General features: G+C 36.2%; 1 protein-coding gene across 2 annotated transcripts in view; it reads left to right on the top strand.

The window, feature by feature from the left end:
• Nucleotides 1-16,876, top strand: part of COL19A1 (collagen type XIX alpha 1 chain) — a 286,447-nt gene that overhangs the window by 59,589 nt on the left and 209,982 nt on the right. For both annotated transcript variants that reach the window (XM_087856904.1, XM_087856903.1), the window contains exons 11-12: nt 13,400-13,444; nt 15,882-15,926. In XM_087856904.1, the coding sequence (XP_087713030.1) occupies nt 13,400-13,444; nt 15,882-15,926 (90 nt within the window). The remainder of the gene's footprint in view (nt 1-13,399; nt 13,445-15,881; nt 15,927-16,876) is intronic.

Here is a 16,876-nt window from a genome sequence, read left to right as displayed (position 1 = left end):
AAATTCCTTACTCCTCCTGTAGTAGTGTAAATGTTAGATTCAGTAAAATCTTTGTTGAATGATGATGCTTGCTGCAAGTTAATATTTATTTGGGCTGCTATCCTCTTGCTTAATTAAGCTTGCTGATGACATTAATTGCAGACTCTTCATCATAAGTAAAAGTTCCTTCAAACACTTGTCCAAAGGTCTAATTTCTTCAAAATGCTTTTTCCCCTAGAGAATACTACTCAGTCATCTATCTCCAAGGCAGATTGCCCTATTCCAAATTTGTTTCAAACACTCATTCCACCAACCTCTTCCTAAAATACGTCATAATAATCTGATTGTTTGGATTTCGGATCATTGGGATTTGGGGAATTACTTTGAATATGGGAACTTTTTTTAAAGCCAAATACAGAATTACTGGAGTACTTGGACTATAAAATAGATTATAGATAATTGGACTTCTTTACTATAGGATAGAAAGTAAGATTCATATAATTTTACACAGTAAGTTATGGGAAAGCAGGACAATTAGAGAATTCATGCTGCTTCCAGTGGTGCTGAACATAGTAGTTTCAGGCTACATTGGGCTCTTGGATCCTGGTTTCATGCATCTTCACAGACCCTCCTTAGTGGCAAATACCCTTCCAGTACCTATAGAATCATGAGTCTTTGACCATAGCCTATTCTCAAGGTCACAGTCACTGGTGGTACCAGGTCTGCTTCTAACTGGTCACTTCATTTAGCTGTTAAAGGGATGTAACACTCGTGAGTGCAGAAATGTCACCTGAAGAGTGTTTTTCTCACTCCCATAATCCACAGGTTACCATTTATTTAAAATAACTCTAATGAATATATACAGAATGAAAATAACAAGAAAACTACTATGTTATCGGATGGCCTGGTTAGTAAGTTTTAAATATTTCATTCCAATAAGGATATATCAATTTTTCCTAATTTTTTAAACTTCAAAATTTTGAAATTATAATTGTAAAGATGAGCACTTATATTTGGAGTAAAATACTTAAGTTGTTTTAAGATGAAAATAACTTGATTGATTTTTCTGAATACATTTCCAAAGAAAATTATTAGTTCTTTAAGTATTCCGTATTCTCAGAGCTGGATCTCCCACAGTTGGCTTAATGTGACTTGCACGCATCTCACGAGTACTCAGACAACATCACCAGGCTTAACTTTGAATCTTCTTCTCAGGATTTATAATTCTTTGGGGTTCTTTTTCTTGGAATTACAAATGCTTAATGGCTCTGTTAAAAGATAAAATTAAAAAAGATGAATTGTCTCGCTTGGAACAAGACCATACGCAAAGTGTCATTGAACATAGAGCTCAGGTATAATCTCAAAGTGAAGCTTTCTTAATTTTTTAAGGTTTAATATTTAAAGTAGAAAGCTGATTTATGTTAATGGAGTGAAGTATATTCTGAGCACTGTAGAGTAGAATTTGTATATTAGCTATCTCTTATACTTACATCCAGTGTGATACTATAATAAATTAAGTGATTTGCATGTTAATCCTATTATTCTAAGGTAAACCTACACGTTGAAGTTTGGCTAGGTGATAGCAGTTAATTTTTTAAGTCGAGGCACTGAACAAAGTATTAGTTTCTTCTGAGGCCCAGGAGAAAAATAGAACACTGAACAACACTCTATTATGAAATCAATTGGTGGGATATGTGAAGTCATGGAGGATGAAGAACTGGGGCATCTGATTATGTTCTTTTGTGATTCCAGTACTCATCACCATATACAGACTTGTACTGGGCATTCTAACCTTGTATGTGCAGCTCTACTGTCAACACACTGCACCCAATAACTTTCCCCTTTACATCTATTCAGCACAGCTAGGATTTTGCCTAAGAGACTTGGTAAATTTTCTGTTCTGAGTTCATGTAAGAAAAGCTATCTTATGTAGCAAGTGCAGCAGGTGTTATAAGTTATTAGTCACTGGTGACTTCTGGTAAGCTTGATTGGACAGAAACCACTGGCAGTCAAGATGAGTAAATTGGATGGTCTAATTTCCATGAGAACTAAATCACTTAATGCATAATATCACACACATGCTTGCACATATACGACATGCATTCACACACATATGCACACATATGCTCACAATATACTTGTGGTATGCAGTGAGAAAATGAGGTGAGGATTTGGACCCTGGGAGCAAATCCTGCCCACCTTGTTACCTTCAGACATAACACTCAAAGCATGCTTGTGTTCATTACTTGAGTATTTCAAACAAAAAAATTATTTCATTCTCTATTTCACTTATGTATGTCATGTATCATATGTTTTTTGAGAAGTGGGGATATTTTTAAAAAACAGGAATAATTATTTTCTAGTTATCTTAATCCTAATAATGTGATAGGGAAAGTTCAGTAAATATGAAGCCTAATTTATGCCAAAACCAAGTTTCTATCTGCTTAATTACCTACAGTTTGTCCCTAAAATGTTTATTTTACTAAGAAAACTTTCACACAAAAAAATTCTGTTTTTCACCAAGTAGGTATGCAGTAAATGATAACCACCATGACTATACCATTCAGATATTAACTACCCAGAGTTTGATTGCCTGTTTGAATCCCAGCTCAAATCCTCAGTCTATAATTTTAGGGCATGTCTCTTGGTTTCTTCCAAGCTTTTTCTTTTTTAAAATGGGCATTATATTGTATCTACTTCTAGTTTTGTCCTAAGGATTCAATGAGATTATTCATAAAAGTGGCAGCTCAGTGCCTGACCTATAAATACAGTAATATCTACTTATCAGCGGTCAACTGCAATCTGGAAGCAGATGGTCCTCCTTCTGACATATGGTCAGAAGGTCAGTAGTATCCTAATGCTACATCACAATGCCTACGTCATTCATCTCACTTCACTTCATCATGTAGGCATTTTATCATCTCACATCATTGCAAGAAGAAGGGTTAATACGTTACAGTAAGATATTTTGAGAGAGAGAGAGACCCCATTCACATAACTTTTGTTATAGGACATTGTTATAATTGTTCTATTTTATTATTAGTTATTCTTGTTAATCTCTTACTGTGGCTAAATTATAAATTAAGCTTTGTCATAGATATGTATGTATAGGAAAAAACACGGTGTATATAGGGTTTGGTACTATCTGTGGTTTTAGGTCTTGGAAGGTATTCCCTGTAGATAAGGGTCGGATTATTGTATTTGGTAAAAAGATATAATTTTAAAAGAAACCAGTTTGATGATTCAATTATTCTAAACTCAGGCTTACTATGAAACTAAATTAGAACTCATTTGAGGAAATTTATATTATTTATTCAAAATATATTTAGTGGAGGGGCGCCTGGGTGGCACAGCAGTTAAGCATCTGCCTTCGGCTCAGAGCGTGATCCCAGCGTTATGGGATCGAGCCCCACATCGGGCTCCTCCGCTGCGAGCCTGCTTCTTCCTCTCCCACTCCCCCTGCTTGTGTTCCCTCTCTCGCTGGCTGTCTCTATCTCTGTCAAATAAATAAATAAAATCTTTAAAAAAAAAAAAACAAAGTTATATTTGCATGTTAGCAAACCAATTAATTTTCTATTTAATTGAAATATATATGAATATAAACTCACAATATTAATAACCATTTACTCAATCATTATTATGTGTTAATACTGTCAGGAGACTTCTTTACATTATTTTATTTATTTCTCACAGTATCTCTGAGGTAAGATTTATTATCATTAGTATTTCACAGATTAAGAAACCAAGATAGAATAACAACTTCCACAAATTTTCATAGCTAGCAGATGGTAGGGCCAGGATTTGAATCTTACCCATATGAGTTCATAGCTCTTGCACCTTTACTGTATCATCTGGATATATTTCCTCAAGTATCCAAATTTCCTTTGCACAGATAGTTTATTAGATCTTAAATTCATTTGCCTACTGCCTAGAGAGAGAAGTGTACAGAGGGTTTCCTAAATTCTGCTTGGGGGGGGGGCTGTGTTCCTTCTCTTTAAATCCATGGACCCCCTTTTAAAGTTTCCCCAACTGTAGGGATTCTGACTCTCCCACCCTCAGGAAATTGTGTCCACCAATTAAAAATCATCATATGTTTTTTTCACTGAATGAAAGTATTTTGTTTAGCTTTATCTTCTAAAATAAGTGTTATGAAAACAACATGATTTTGTTTGGTTTCCAAATTCAAAAGTATATTTGGTTTTGTTTTGTTTTTTAAAGATTTTATTTATTTATTTGACAGAGAGAGAGGGACAGTGAGAGAGGGAACACAAGCAGGGGGAGTGGGAGAGGGAGAAGCAGGCTCCCCGCCGACCAGAGAGCCCAATGTGGGGCTCGATCCCAGGGCCTTGGGATCGTGACCTGAGCTGAAGGCAGATGCTTAACGACTGCACTACCCAGGTGCCCCTCAAAAGTATATTTGACATAAGCCTTTAAAATTCCCATACCTGGACTGTCTGGAGATCCTTATCTGTCCACCTCTCAGCAGACCAATCATGGCCACACTCTCCAGATTACCCTATGTCAGCACCTAACAAAGAAAATTCTCTTTATGTTCTCTATGGAATATGCTTTCAATATATAAATATACAATTGTATATATAAGTATACTTATTACATATCTAATGTAAGTATATATATAACTATACATTCTTTTGGTCAAATCTATATATACATACATTTATTATATATTCATTTGGTCAAAAACAAAAATGTTTAACTTAGCGCCATGAGTTTATTAAAAAAATAATCGAACTTCTAGAGGTAAAAAGCCATATCCATTAAAGCATTTAAGAAGTATATCTGATAACGTGATGAGAGAGTTGCCAAGTTGTCTGACTTAAAACCAGCCGGTCTAACTATGCTCACGCCGAGGCGCTTTGTGTGACAGTCCTTTCACCATACACTCTGAAGCCCCCAGTCTCTGCAGCAGGGCAAGACTGAACTGGGCACATCCATTGTTCCCTGTCTGCCTTTGTATTTCTTTTCAGTTGGAAAATGAAATGACTGTGATCTCTGAATCTCGATTTTCCCCTTAAAAAGACATTTTACGAGAAGACTGCAGCTTCAGGAAATAAAGGCAGATGCTGTTACAGTTTCTGAAAGTGCAGACAAGGCCAGTAGCTGTTGTGAATTATAATGAACTCGGAGACAGCCCTGGTCCAGATGTAGCAGGAATGCCTTAGAGACTCAGAAACTTATAGGTGCTTATTGAAAAAGATAGAGAATATTTTAAAGTCATTTGGCTTTCCACCTATATTATCTAGTTTCATCTCATTTTCCATTGAGATTCAGAATTATATTAATTTCAGAGGTCTTCCCAAGTTTAAAAAAGAAAAGTTAAAATACCTATTGGTATGCGACAATTTATTGTAGGAATTGAAACCCTAAATGAGAAGAATAAAAGAAAGGGCAGCTCACCTTTATTCTAACAATGGGCTCTATCCTTCCTATGAACTTGTCAAGGTTTACAAAACAAGTATGAGCTTTATGTTAGAGAAAATATTCTTGAACAGAGAATCATCTGTATACTCCTGTATTCCAGAAAATTCTGCAGTGAAAAAAGATAGAGTCAAACCTGGACATAGGATTGAACTTTTTATCATAACCAATGTTCATAGGAAAAATGACCACAAAGAACACAGTTTTGTCAACCTACTGTTGGCTTCACTTACTAAAGTTCCAAGAATGATACTTGAATTATCAGTGAAAAAATTACTGCCTTTACGTGGAGTAAGTCTCATTTAATTGTCTCATTTATGGGCATTATTTTAATACAATATCACTGTAAAATAAGCAGAAACATGAGAAGGACAGAGGCAACAGAAGGACAGGAAAAAGAAAAAGAAACTTGCTTACTCTGCAGTTGATTTTATTTCTTAATGGTTTCTTATTCCCTTCTAATGCCTTCCACGCACAGCCCGAGTAGAGCAGTTGGCAGAGAGCACGACAGATGGATGACAGGCTCAACACATGCAGTGGATCTGGCACCCAGGCACTTGACTTTTATTTGCTAAACAGTTAGCCAGATTTTGAGAACTTAGTCTGCTAATGTTCCTATTTGGTTTAATGCACTGTGAGAATCTAGCACATAAATATTAAAATATTGCCATAAAAAAGATCACACACTCTGTTTCTCTGCATAGTTTAGTGGCTAATTATTTTATTCTTGGTGTAGATTTCTGAGATACTCAGCAGTGAATTTAAAGGTGTAATTGGTATTTGATAAAGACATCTACAATTTCAGATAGAGTTTTCTAAAAGCAGCTCTGTCTAAAGGAGATTTTAGCTTCCAAGTGAGGGACAGACATAGCCAGTGTAGGGTACTGAATGAAGCTGTTAGGTACTGAGTAGAAGATTCGAGAACATGATCGTACATGATTGGTACCTTTCTTCCCTCTCACCATCACTGCATTTTCACAGATTACTAAATTCAAAGCTCAAGAAAAATCTCATCTTTTTCGTCAAGTCTCCTTGGCACCGGACAGATGAATAGCCCCTTCCCTCTGCTCATGTAGTACTTTATTTACATTATCAACATAGTTTGTGTCTTTGTCTCCGCTGTGAGCTCCAGGAGAACAAGGTCTTGTTCCTGTAACCCCAGAACCTGACCCAGCATACGGCACCCGATTGATCCTGGAAAAATGTTTGTCGAGTTATTCAGAGCTCGAATGGACTTAGCCCCAGGCCAGTAGAGAAAAGAAATTGAAGATAATGGTTTAGAACCATGCTGCTGGGGAATTGGAGAAGGTAGTGGTACTTCAGAGCAAGTCTTCTGTACTTTCTGCAAAAGCGTGCTTCAGGGAAGTAGCAGGGCAGGAGAATCACTTATCTACCTAGCAAAGCTTACAGATACTGCTTCCTAGAGTGAAATCGAACAGAGAGAAGTGTGTGCGGCTCCAGAATTTGCTTCCCATTTTCTCTTGGAGAAACTATGCTCTTTCTTCTCTCTCAAGCATAAATCTTCAGGTTATCATGCTCTCTCTTTTTCCAAATTAGGTTTGAAAAACATCTCCTGACTTTATTACAATGTTACTAAGGCATACTCTTTCTCCATATCTTCACAACTATTTACCTCAGGGCTAAAGATAAATAACCAATGACTTGAGTGCATTTAAGTTCCAGTAGAAGTAATTGATACGGAGTAGAACTATAAATTACTCATCATGAGGAACACTTTGGACAGGAAATAGTTTGCACTTACTGGTATCTCACTGTCCTTAATTAGGAGCTTACTGATGACACTGTCCTTCTCTTTGTATCTTACATCATCTTTCACTTGTTAGAATACTTGATTCAGATGTCAGTTACTATTCTTCGGATATTTCAGGAGATGATTCACATTAAATGTCTTCTGTTTCCCTAGTACTTTAATGAAGCTTCGAGTTTACTTAAAGACTATCTTAGAGCTAGTCTCACAATATAGTGAAAAGCCAAAACACTTGTTCTTGACAACTCCACTTAAAAAAAATATCCTCACAAGTACGTAGGAGCGCAGATTTTTAATGGGCTCTACAACATTGGCCAAGGCTCAGTCTCCAAACTTTGTTATATATGGAAAGAATTGTTTACCTGTCCAAATAATTTGAAAAGTATTTATTTTCTTGTTTTTAATTTGAATACCTCCATGTAATTTCCATTCAATTAATTTGTAAAAGGATTATAAGATATATTCCTTTGAAGGGAAAACTTAATGGTTGTAGCTGACTACAAGCTCAATGTATACATAAGCTATTTAACCTTAATAAAGCAAGTTGTATTAATAGGAGTACTGGATAGTATCCAGAACAGGGTGTGTGTGTGTGTGTGTGTGTGTGTGTGTGTCTTTGTGTGTATGACATTTCTGTTCTCTAGTCTGTGTGGTGAGACCATTTCTGGAGTGATGTGCTGAATTCTGAGTGCCACATTTTAAAAGATAGATTGTGTGACCAGTGTGTGCCCAGAAAACAGTGACTAACATATTAAGGGACTCCAAACTATCATTGAAAAATTATTGATTTGTTGAATAGGCTTGATACTGACACAGAGGGATGTCATATACAAGATCCATAAGATATTTTTCCTTTGTGAAATGAGACTAATGGGCAGAAATCTGGGGAAGGTTAATTTGAGTTAAGAAAGCATTGTTGCAGTATCCACATATAGAATTGTTTTGTTCTGCTCTCCACAATACAAATTAAACAGCAAAGTGCCTGACTTTAAGAAGCTTTCAGTAGAGTCAGTACCTCAACAAATTCTTTAATGGAGATGGTGGATATAAATGTATGAATTTATTCTTGTCCCTGTATTTAAGACTACCCATCCTCCTTGTTTTCTAGGTATGTGCACTTGCATATACTTGTGTACCCACACACACATGTATACTCAGGTTGATTGTTTTTGAGACAGTGGATGTTGGTTTCAGCTACTGCTAACTCCCCATATTTATATTATTATGATTAAGACATGTATCAACCACATATTACCTTTGGTGGGTTAGTTTTCCCTTTGAAATGACCCATAAGAATAAGTAATAATAAGTAACAAGCTCATTCATCTTATGGTTAAGAATATTATAAATTTGGGGGCACCTGGGTGGCTCAGTTGTTAAGCGTCTGCCTTCAGCTCAGGTCATGAACCCAGGGTCCTGGGATCGAGCCCCGCATCGGGCTCCCTGCTCAGTGGGAAGTCTGCTTCTCCCTCTCCTACTCTCTCTGCTTGTGTTCCCTCTCTCGCTGTGTCTCTCTCTGTCAAATAAACAAAATCTTTAAAAAAAAAAAAAGAATATTATAAATTTGCCTTATCCTGAACATTAATATAATGTATACCCATGTGTTTGCTACAGTAAGGACCCAACAAATACAAAGAATTTGAAAAGTTTGAAGTTTTAAACCCTATGTAGTATATACTTTTTAACATGACAGTTTATTTTGTGGGATGAAGTCCAAGAAAATAAGAGGAAAAAATACTCCTCCCTGAAACCAAAGGACATAGATTGGATGAAATTTCTGAAAAAAAAAAAAAAAAAGGAAGTATCTATTTTATTTCCTGAAATATTTGGTTGAGTGGCAACAATTTGAGAACCATAAAAATTTCATTCCTGAAGATTACATCCTGAGTAAAGCAGACCTGTAGGCAGAAATGTAGAGGTCAAGTTAGCGAGATACAAAATCAAAATCAGATTTACTTTCAGCTGCCTCTTTTGTTGGTTTTCATGCTAGAATTCTGGCATTCCATTTCAGATGTTTTTTTCCAGCTATTTTACACAACATTCGATTTAAGTAAATCTTCTCTTAATAAATATGAGTTAATTTGTGGGAAAACACTGATATATTTCCAAACGTATACTATGTTCGTACAGGAGATTAAGTTCCTGGAAAATGTGCTATAAAATGAAATGATAGGCCAAATTAAATTTTTAAATATGGAAGCAGTGTTATATAGTAGGATTTCAGACTTTTTAATCAGAGAGTGAATGCCTAATTTTTTAAACCAAAAAAAATCACCGTGACATGGTATATCAATTTCTATTATCTGGGCTTAGGTGTAGTGATTAGCAAATTTTCATTTACCTGTTTGATCTCCCTTTCTTTCCTCAATCTTTTTGGGACTAGGTTTGGAAACATAGCCGTGGGGAATGTGATTTCTTATCAAGTGTTCTTCAGACAACGTGTATTTCCTGCATAATAAGAAAAGACATAAATTCCATTGTCAAAGGAATCAGGAAAACTAATAATTTATCTTTTATGCCTAGCTGTGCTTACTTCAGGGAAATGTGCAGTGATAAAAAGGAGGTAAAGTGAAATCCTTTGATCAGTTTTTCTGAAAGCCACCAGCTGGCCCTAAAACACACCTAAGTTTTTTTCCAAAAGCTTCTCAAAGAGGTTCCTTTGAATTCTGCAAAGGGTGCTTTAGATTGCTCTGTGAAGTCAGAGATGGGTTATGCATTATAGTAATAACATGGCAACAGTGCTATCAGCAGCGATGTTAGCTTTGGCTCCACTTGGTATTACACATATTCATTCACTTGTCCTTCTGTTGCTTGAATTTGTAACAGGAAAAGGACACAGGTCCTTTGATGGAAAAACCTATAATAGAAAGTATATGCCTCAGAAACAAGTTTAGAATGTTATGGTAGCTGTGGGAAACATTGATTGTAATTTTCTCTCAATGATGGGCTAAAATATTGATCAGAAGCCAGAGGAGAAGCTTCTTATTTCATTTTTTGTGCTAGGACTGAGGAAGGAGGAACAGCAAGAGTTCAGAAAAAGCAGCTAATGTCTGCCCATCCTGTAATTTTGGATAGGCCATTTATTTGCGAGGTAGAATTCCATTTGACTTCAAGCTGCATTAGGTTTTGGATAAAGTCCTGATGGGAAATGTCATTATCCATGAATCTTTTAAACGAAATTTGCTCTTTAAGGCTATTTTCTTCTTTGCTACTTAACAATTTTTTTTCTTTTGAGATAGGAACAAAAACAAATATGCTAATTTTTATCCCTTAGGGTCTACAAAAATGACAAATTGTTTAAAATTATTAAAAGTTGCTAAGTAGGACATCTCTGATCACTTCAAGAAAATCAGTGGGAAAAAAATAAAAAGGTTTCTGAATACCAGTGTTGCAAACTTTAAGCTTCAGTAGTGTCCACTCAGAATCTTAAAATCTTCTACCTGCTGGGGTGTGAAGCTGACTTTTTCCTGTGAGAGTGATCAGTGGTGTTCATTGGGTTATCTGGGAGTTTAGGATTATGTTTACAAAACCAATTCCTAGTCAGGAAAGAATGGGGACCAATGAACACTGGCCATAGGAAAATATAACATTCTAATTGCAATAATCATGAAACCTGTGCCCATTAAAGAGAGAAAAACAGTCTTAATATCACAGCTTTAGAGATTTTTGGTACACAGTTAGCAGTGTTTCTGGGTGTAACCCTAACCTGACACATGCCAGAAGTGAGGCTTGAGGTGCCAGAACTTATAGCACATAGTACGTGGGAGTGGGCTGTCAGCAAAGAGAAAGAGAAAGAGATACCGTGACTACTTTTTTCCCCCAAAAGTATTTTTGGCAATGTATACTGTATCAGTGTACTTTACTGGATTACATGCCATATCTTGTTATCTTGTGTAACTTGTAATATGATATAAAACATTATATTAGACCAACCGATGAAAATAATTCTGCTCCTTATGGACAAGTGGACATACTTCTGTGATGAGTAACAGAAGCTCAATTTCCACAGAATGTTCCCGGGCATCAAATACTTAATGTGCTTTTACTATCACTTTATCAAATGAAATGGGAAGTTTCTTGTATTTTTGTGTAATACCTGGGGCCTAGAAATTATGATGATTTTTTAAATAATGGAAATATATTTATTATATAGATAAGCATACTGTACTTTATTGATGATTCAACACTTAATTCCACTTAGCAACAAAATTTTGCCTTTAGTGTTTATTATATTCTATGATGATAGCAGTTATATTGTGGAAAAACTTAAATAATTTAATCTAAGAACAAACTTTGTCTTTAAAATAATAAGTGTGTCTGTATATAATGGTATAACTTTAAAATGACTAAATCTTTCCAAAATGTATTAATTAATGAAATAATAATGATCTCTTTAGATTTAGACAGAATATATTATTGCTATTTTAAACTTTGAAGATGTGATTTTTTTCTTCATATATTTGAATTTTACTTAAAAATTCTAAGAATTGGTATCTAACTTCATTCTAGGTGATGCTTAAAAATTGTTCTCTTATAAATTACTTATGCTTTCTAGAAATAAAACAGATCAATGGAATTGTTGATTTATTTTGAGCTGTCTAAACCTAGAAACTCAGGAGCCAAAGTCAATTCCTATAAGCAGCAAAATTCCTAAGTCTCTGTTGAGAATATGTACATCCTCCCAGGAATATCTAGCTGGTGTGCTGTTTACAAAGCACGCTTGTCAAAGAAATGACCCATGAATTCCAGTAATGGAAACTGATAAGCATCTGCTGAAACCTTTTTACCCAAGACAGGAACCAGATGAATGGAAAGAGCTAAAAATTCTTGTGAGCAGTTGTTTCAAGTAAAATGGCATTGGATATGTCTTCAATTTAAAGGCAATCAACAGATATGAGCAGATATATATATGAGCATGTCTACACACATATCTGTATGTTTATCACTATAATAGATATGATATATATCTCTAATAGATATATTGATATATTCAGTTGTTAGATGAGGTCACTTATGAGCGAGAATTCCATTTCTACGTCCTACTGGCTATGTAATCATCTCTTGTAAGATGATCATAACGGTATCTACCCAATAGGTTTGTTGTGAGAGTAGTGCCTGGCCCATAGAAAGCTTATGCCAGACTTTAATATCATGTCCAGAGATTTGAAAGAGAAAATGAAATAAGGGATACTAAATAGCATGTGGGAAAACATGGGCCGTGGAGTTAGAAAGACCTCAATTCAAATTTTAGGTCATGCCACAAAATGGGTGACCCTGAACATGACTCAGGGACTCTGTTTTCTTTCTTTCTTTCTTTCTTTCTTTCTTTCTTTCTTTCTTTCTTTCTTTCTTTCTTTCTTTCTTTCTTTCTTTTTCTTTCTTTCTTCCTTTCTTTCTCTTTCTTTCTTTCTTTCCTTCTTTCTTTCTTCCTTTCTTTCTCTTTCTTTCTTTCTTTCTTTCTTTCTTTCTTTCTTTCTTTCTTTCTTTCTCCCTTTCTTTATCCCTTTCTCTCTTTCCTTCCTTCCTTCCTTCCTTCCTTCCTTCCTTCCTTCCTTCCTTCATTCCTTCCTTCCTTCCTTCCTCCTTCTTTCCTTCCTTCCTTTTTCTCTTTCTTTTTAAGATTTATTTATTTGAAAGAGAGAGAGAGAAAGTGTGCACATAAATTGGGGGGGAGGGGCAGACAAAGAGAATCTTCAGACTCCTTGTGGAGCACATTGAGGGGCTGGATCTCATGACCCATGAGGTCACAACCAAAGCTGAAACCAAGAGTCATGTTGACACTTAACCCACTAAGCCACCCGGCACCCCATAGACTCTGTTTTCTTAGTTTGTAAAACTCAAGTACCAATTCTACAATTATAAGATAAGGAAGGATAGATAGAAAACCCCTGAATGTGCTAGACATACCTTTCCCCACAACACTAGAACTAGGGCTTAAAGACTATAAAAATTTCTTTTTTAAAAAAGATTTTATTTATTTGAGAGAGAGAGAAAGAGAGCATGAGCTGGGGGAGGGGCAGAAGGAGAGGGAGAAGCAGACTCCCAATCGAGCAGGGAGCTCAGCCTGGGACTCAATCCCAGGACCCTAGGATCATGACCTGAGCCAAAGGCAGCCGCTTAACCAACTGAGCCACCCAGGCGCCCGACTGCAAAAATTTCTTTATTCATTAGTTTTTTATGGTTAATAAAACGTATTCTCTGTACTTCTCTTAGGGTGAAAATGGTTTACATGGAGCTCCAGGCTTACCTGGTCAAAAGGTAAAGAGTTTTTGAATGTTTTATATAAGTTAAGAATTTAACATCTTAAAAAATCGAATTTGCACATAATATAGTAAAGATTCAGGAAATTACTTTGATGAAACTGAATTCCCTGGAAGGCTCTTAGAAAGCCACTAACTGGTCTTTCCAAAGAGAACCCATGGAAACAATCCCTTCTCAACGGCATCACAGTTGGAGAGAGCTTTATCAGAGAGCTTTAGCAACATGCTTCTCCAGAGAATTCAGTGATGCTTTCTGGGGGCCACGGGAGTGTCCAGAGTTGCTCTGGACATGTTTTCACTGTTATGAGAGGCTAAAATGAAGAGTGGAACAATTTTTACTGCCTTTGACTGTATTTGGTTCTTTCTTATTTATCTTCCTTTTTGTATATCCCAGATCGACTAAACATAGTAGTTGCAGTGACATAAAATATTAAATATTACAAAGATGCTACAACTAATCTCTTCAAAAATTCTTTGTCAGAATAACAAATTTGTGATAAATAAAAATGTTTGCATTGACTAGGCTACTTCTTTCTGTGCCTAGTATCTTTCTTTTTACCAAGGTGAACTTCATTTGTACCCGTTTGTTGTCCCAGGGCTGCTTTCTCCTTCTGGGAAGGAGTGTGACCAGCATTGCTGGAAGCACAGAGTCTGGTCTATTCCAGTTTCCTGGAGGGTTTGGGGAGTCACTTCAGGTGGGGCCAGCTGTCATGATACCACCCAGATAATCCCACCACAGGGGAGAGCATTACTGATGCAATATTAGAGGCCCACCCAGGCCAACCATATCATCTCTATGCTCTGGAAGTTTTACAGGTCTTAGCAACAAGATGTCAGAAGTTACTATTACGTCTAGGTTTTTCTCTGTAGCTAAAAATTACCATTAAAAAAGATATGCATTTATTTATAGTTACAGCTTTTGAAAAATCTTCCCTTACTTGGCTCGATAAAGAAAATAAGACTGAACTGGCAGTGATGAAATGGCAAGCTTCTGAATTTCTTCACAGCAGCTCTAGACAAAACCCATTGATACAGCATGTGCTGCATCTGTGAGTTGAGCTGCAAGCCAAGGGATGTGCAGATTTATCTGCTGGGAAATAGTTTTGGACTTTCCAGCAGCTGTTTGTGGTGGCTGTATCATGCTGACATTGTGGCTGATGTCCTGGGCGCATTTAGCAGCTTCGATGTCAGCTTGGATTAACAGATCAAGCTACAGTCCATATTTTAGGAAAAATGGTAGAATAAAGGTAGACCATGCATTCAGTGGCAAATATACCCAAATACTAACCAGTAACCTGTCTTTCCCGGTAACTTTTTTAAGGGCAGATGAAGCAGAAATAATAATTTAATCATGTGTGTATATGTGTGTGTGTACATATACATATATACATATATGTGATTGTATATTATTTCTAATATATACAGAGAGACTATATTTATAGTAAAAAGCTGGTATTCCTTTTCTAACACATGAATTGTAATTATATCAAGTGTCACCTTGTTGCAGCATTACAGAAAAAAATGTAGTTAAGAAACCCTTTCTCCTTTCAGGAAATGTTTACTGAGTTCATCTTATGCATGGAGGGGTGAGGCTGACCATCTCCAGCACTCATTTGCTGGCTATGTTGCCTCGAGTGCCTGACCTATATTTGGTATTCAGTGAATATTTGTTTGAATATATGAATCAAACATCAGTACTATAAATATCTGTGCAGAATTAAGTGGGAAAATAAGCTTGTCAGATCAGAGAGGGTTTTAGTTGAAGAACAGGGGACTTAGACCTTTTGGAATAATGATGGTGGTTGAAAGCCAGAGGTGCTGCAACCACCAATCCCCTTTCTGTGACGAGAGGCAGGAGAGCTAGGTGGTAAAGAGCATGCATGGCTCTGCATCAGAGCCCGAGCCAAGACTCGGGGTTCAAGCCTGAACTCATTTATCACACAGCTCTGACTGGAACGATACTCCACAGAAGTCAGCTTGAGACTGCTGTTTCTACAGGATCTAGTGAAATAAATAGTAACAGTAATAATAATAATAATAATAATAATAATAATAATAATAAAGTAATAAAAATATATAAAGAAGAAAAAGTAAGAGTAATAATGGCTAACTTATTTGGTGCCAGGCACAATGCTGATGCATTCAATTCTCAAAACATCTATGAGAAAGGTACTGTGTATGGAGAAATTCAGGTGTATGGAAATCATGTTGCATTGAAAGCACTGTGGTGAAGCTGTAGCTTGTACCCTTTAATATTTAGGAATATTTAAATATCATCTAAGTTAAAATTGGTTTTAAAGTTTAGATATTAGAAATGGGTTTTATTTATAATTGTTGATTTCTTGTTATTGGAAACATTATCATCATTATTGTAATAACTGTGTGCCTTAAAGTAGTGTTCCTATTATTATATATATCATATTCCTTTTCTACAGGGAGAGCAAGGTTTTGAAGGCACCAAAGGAGAAATTGGTGAAAAGGTAAATATCTCTCTTGACATATGCATCTGTAAAAATATATTGTGTTCATGAAAATATTTCGAAGTGGAATATCTAACTTCCCTTGTGCTTTCCATAGAAGCAATTCAGTAATTTTGTAGAAAAAGGCTTTAAATATTGACATCACCTAAGTTAGACTTAATATATTAATGATGGTCAGAAATCTTTCTAAACTTGTTTGGATAGGAGTTCTATCTAGATATTTCTCGCTAAATGCATTCCATCGATATATAAATGATTCAAACATTGACTGAGCATTCTGTTTGTGTGCTAGACCATCCCTGATGCACTAAGTGTCCAACTCTTTAAGTAAATGTTTTGTTTCCATGTATACCTGGTGTATCAGTGGAATTTTTCCTGAGGAAAATAATAAGAACTGTAATAGGGTATAGAATAGTTTGAAAGAGTTAAAATAAAGGGATGGCTTAAAAGGGAGTGCGGGCAAGGTGTAGCAAAAACCACAGGATTGTGCAATGTCCCAGATTGAGTTATAGTGAACTCCTTAAACTCCATAAGGTTACCAGACTCAGAGGCAAAGAAAACTGTGGATAGGGATCCGGATTGGTGCTGAGGGAAGCAGTGAACCCAATATTCAAGCAATCTTTGTTTTAAAAATTTATAGCCTTCTGGGGCGCCTGGGTGGCACAGCGGTTAAGCGTCTGCCTTCGGCTCAGGGCGTGATCCCAGCGTTATGGGATCGAGCCCCACATCAGGCTCCTCCGCTATGAGCCTGCTTCTTCCTCTCCCACTCCCCCTGCTTGTGTTCCCTCTCTCGCTGGCTGTCTCTATCTCTGTCGAATAAATAAATAAAATCTTTAAAAAAAAATTTATAGCCTTCTGCTGAAAGTACAGAGAATAGGAGTGCCTTAGTCATCCAGAATTTCCATTCAGACAATCATTTGAGTCCTTCCGCATTTCATAAGTCTATAGTT

The sequence above is a fragment of the Ursus americanus genome, chromosome 29 (genome assembly GCF_024610735.1).
Source record: "Ursus americanus isolate L20-20 chromosome 29, mUrsAme1.1.p, whole genome shotgun sequence".
Classification (NCBI taxonomy): domain Eukaryota; kingdom Metazoa; phylum Chordata; class Mammalia; order Carnivora; family Ursidae; genus Ursus; species Ursus americanus.
Note: the sequence above shows the minus strand (reverse complement) of the source record. Positions and strands in the feature narration are given on the sequence as shown.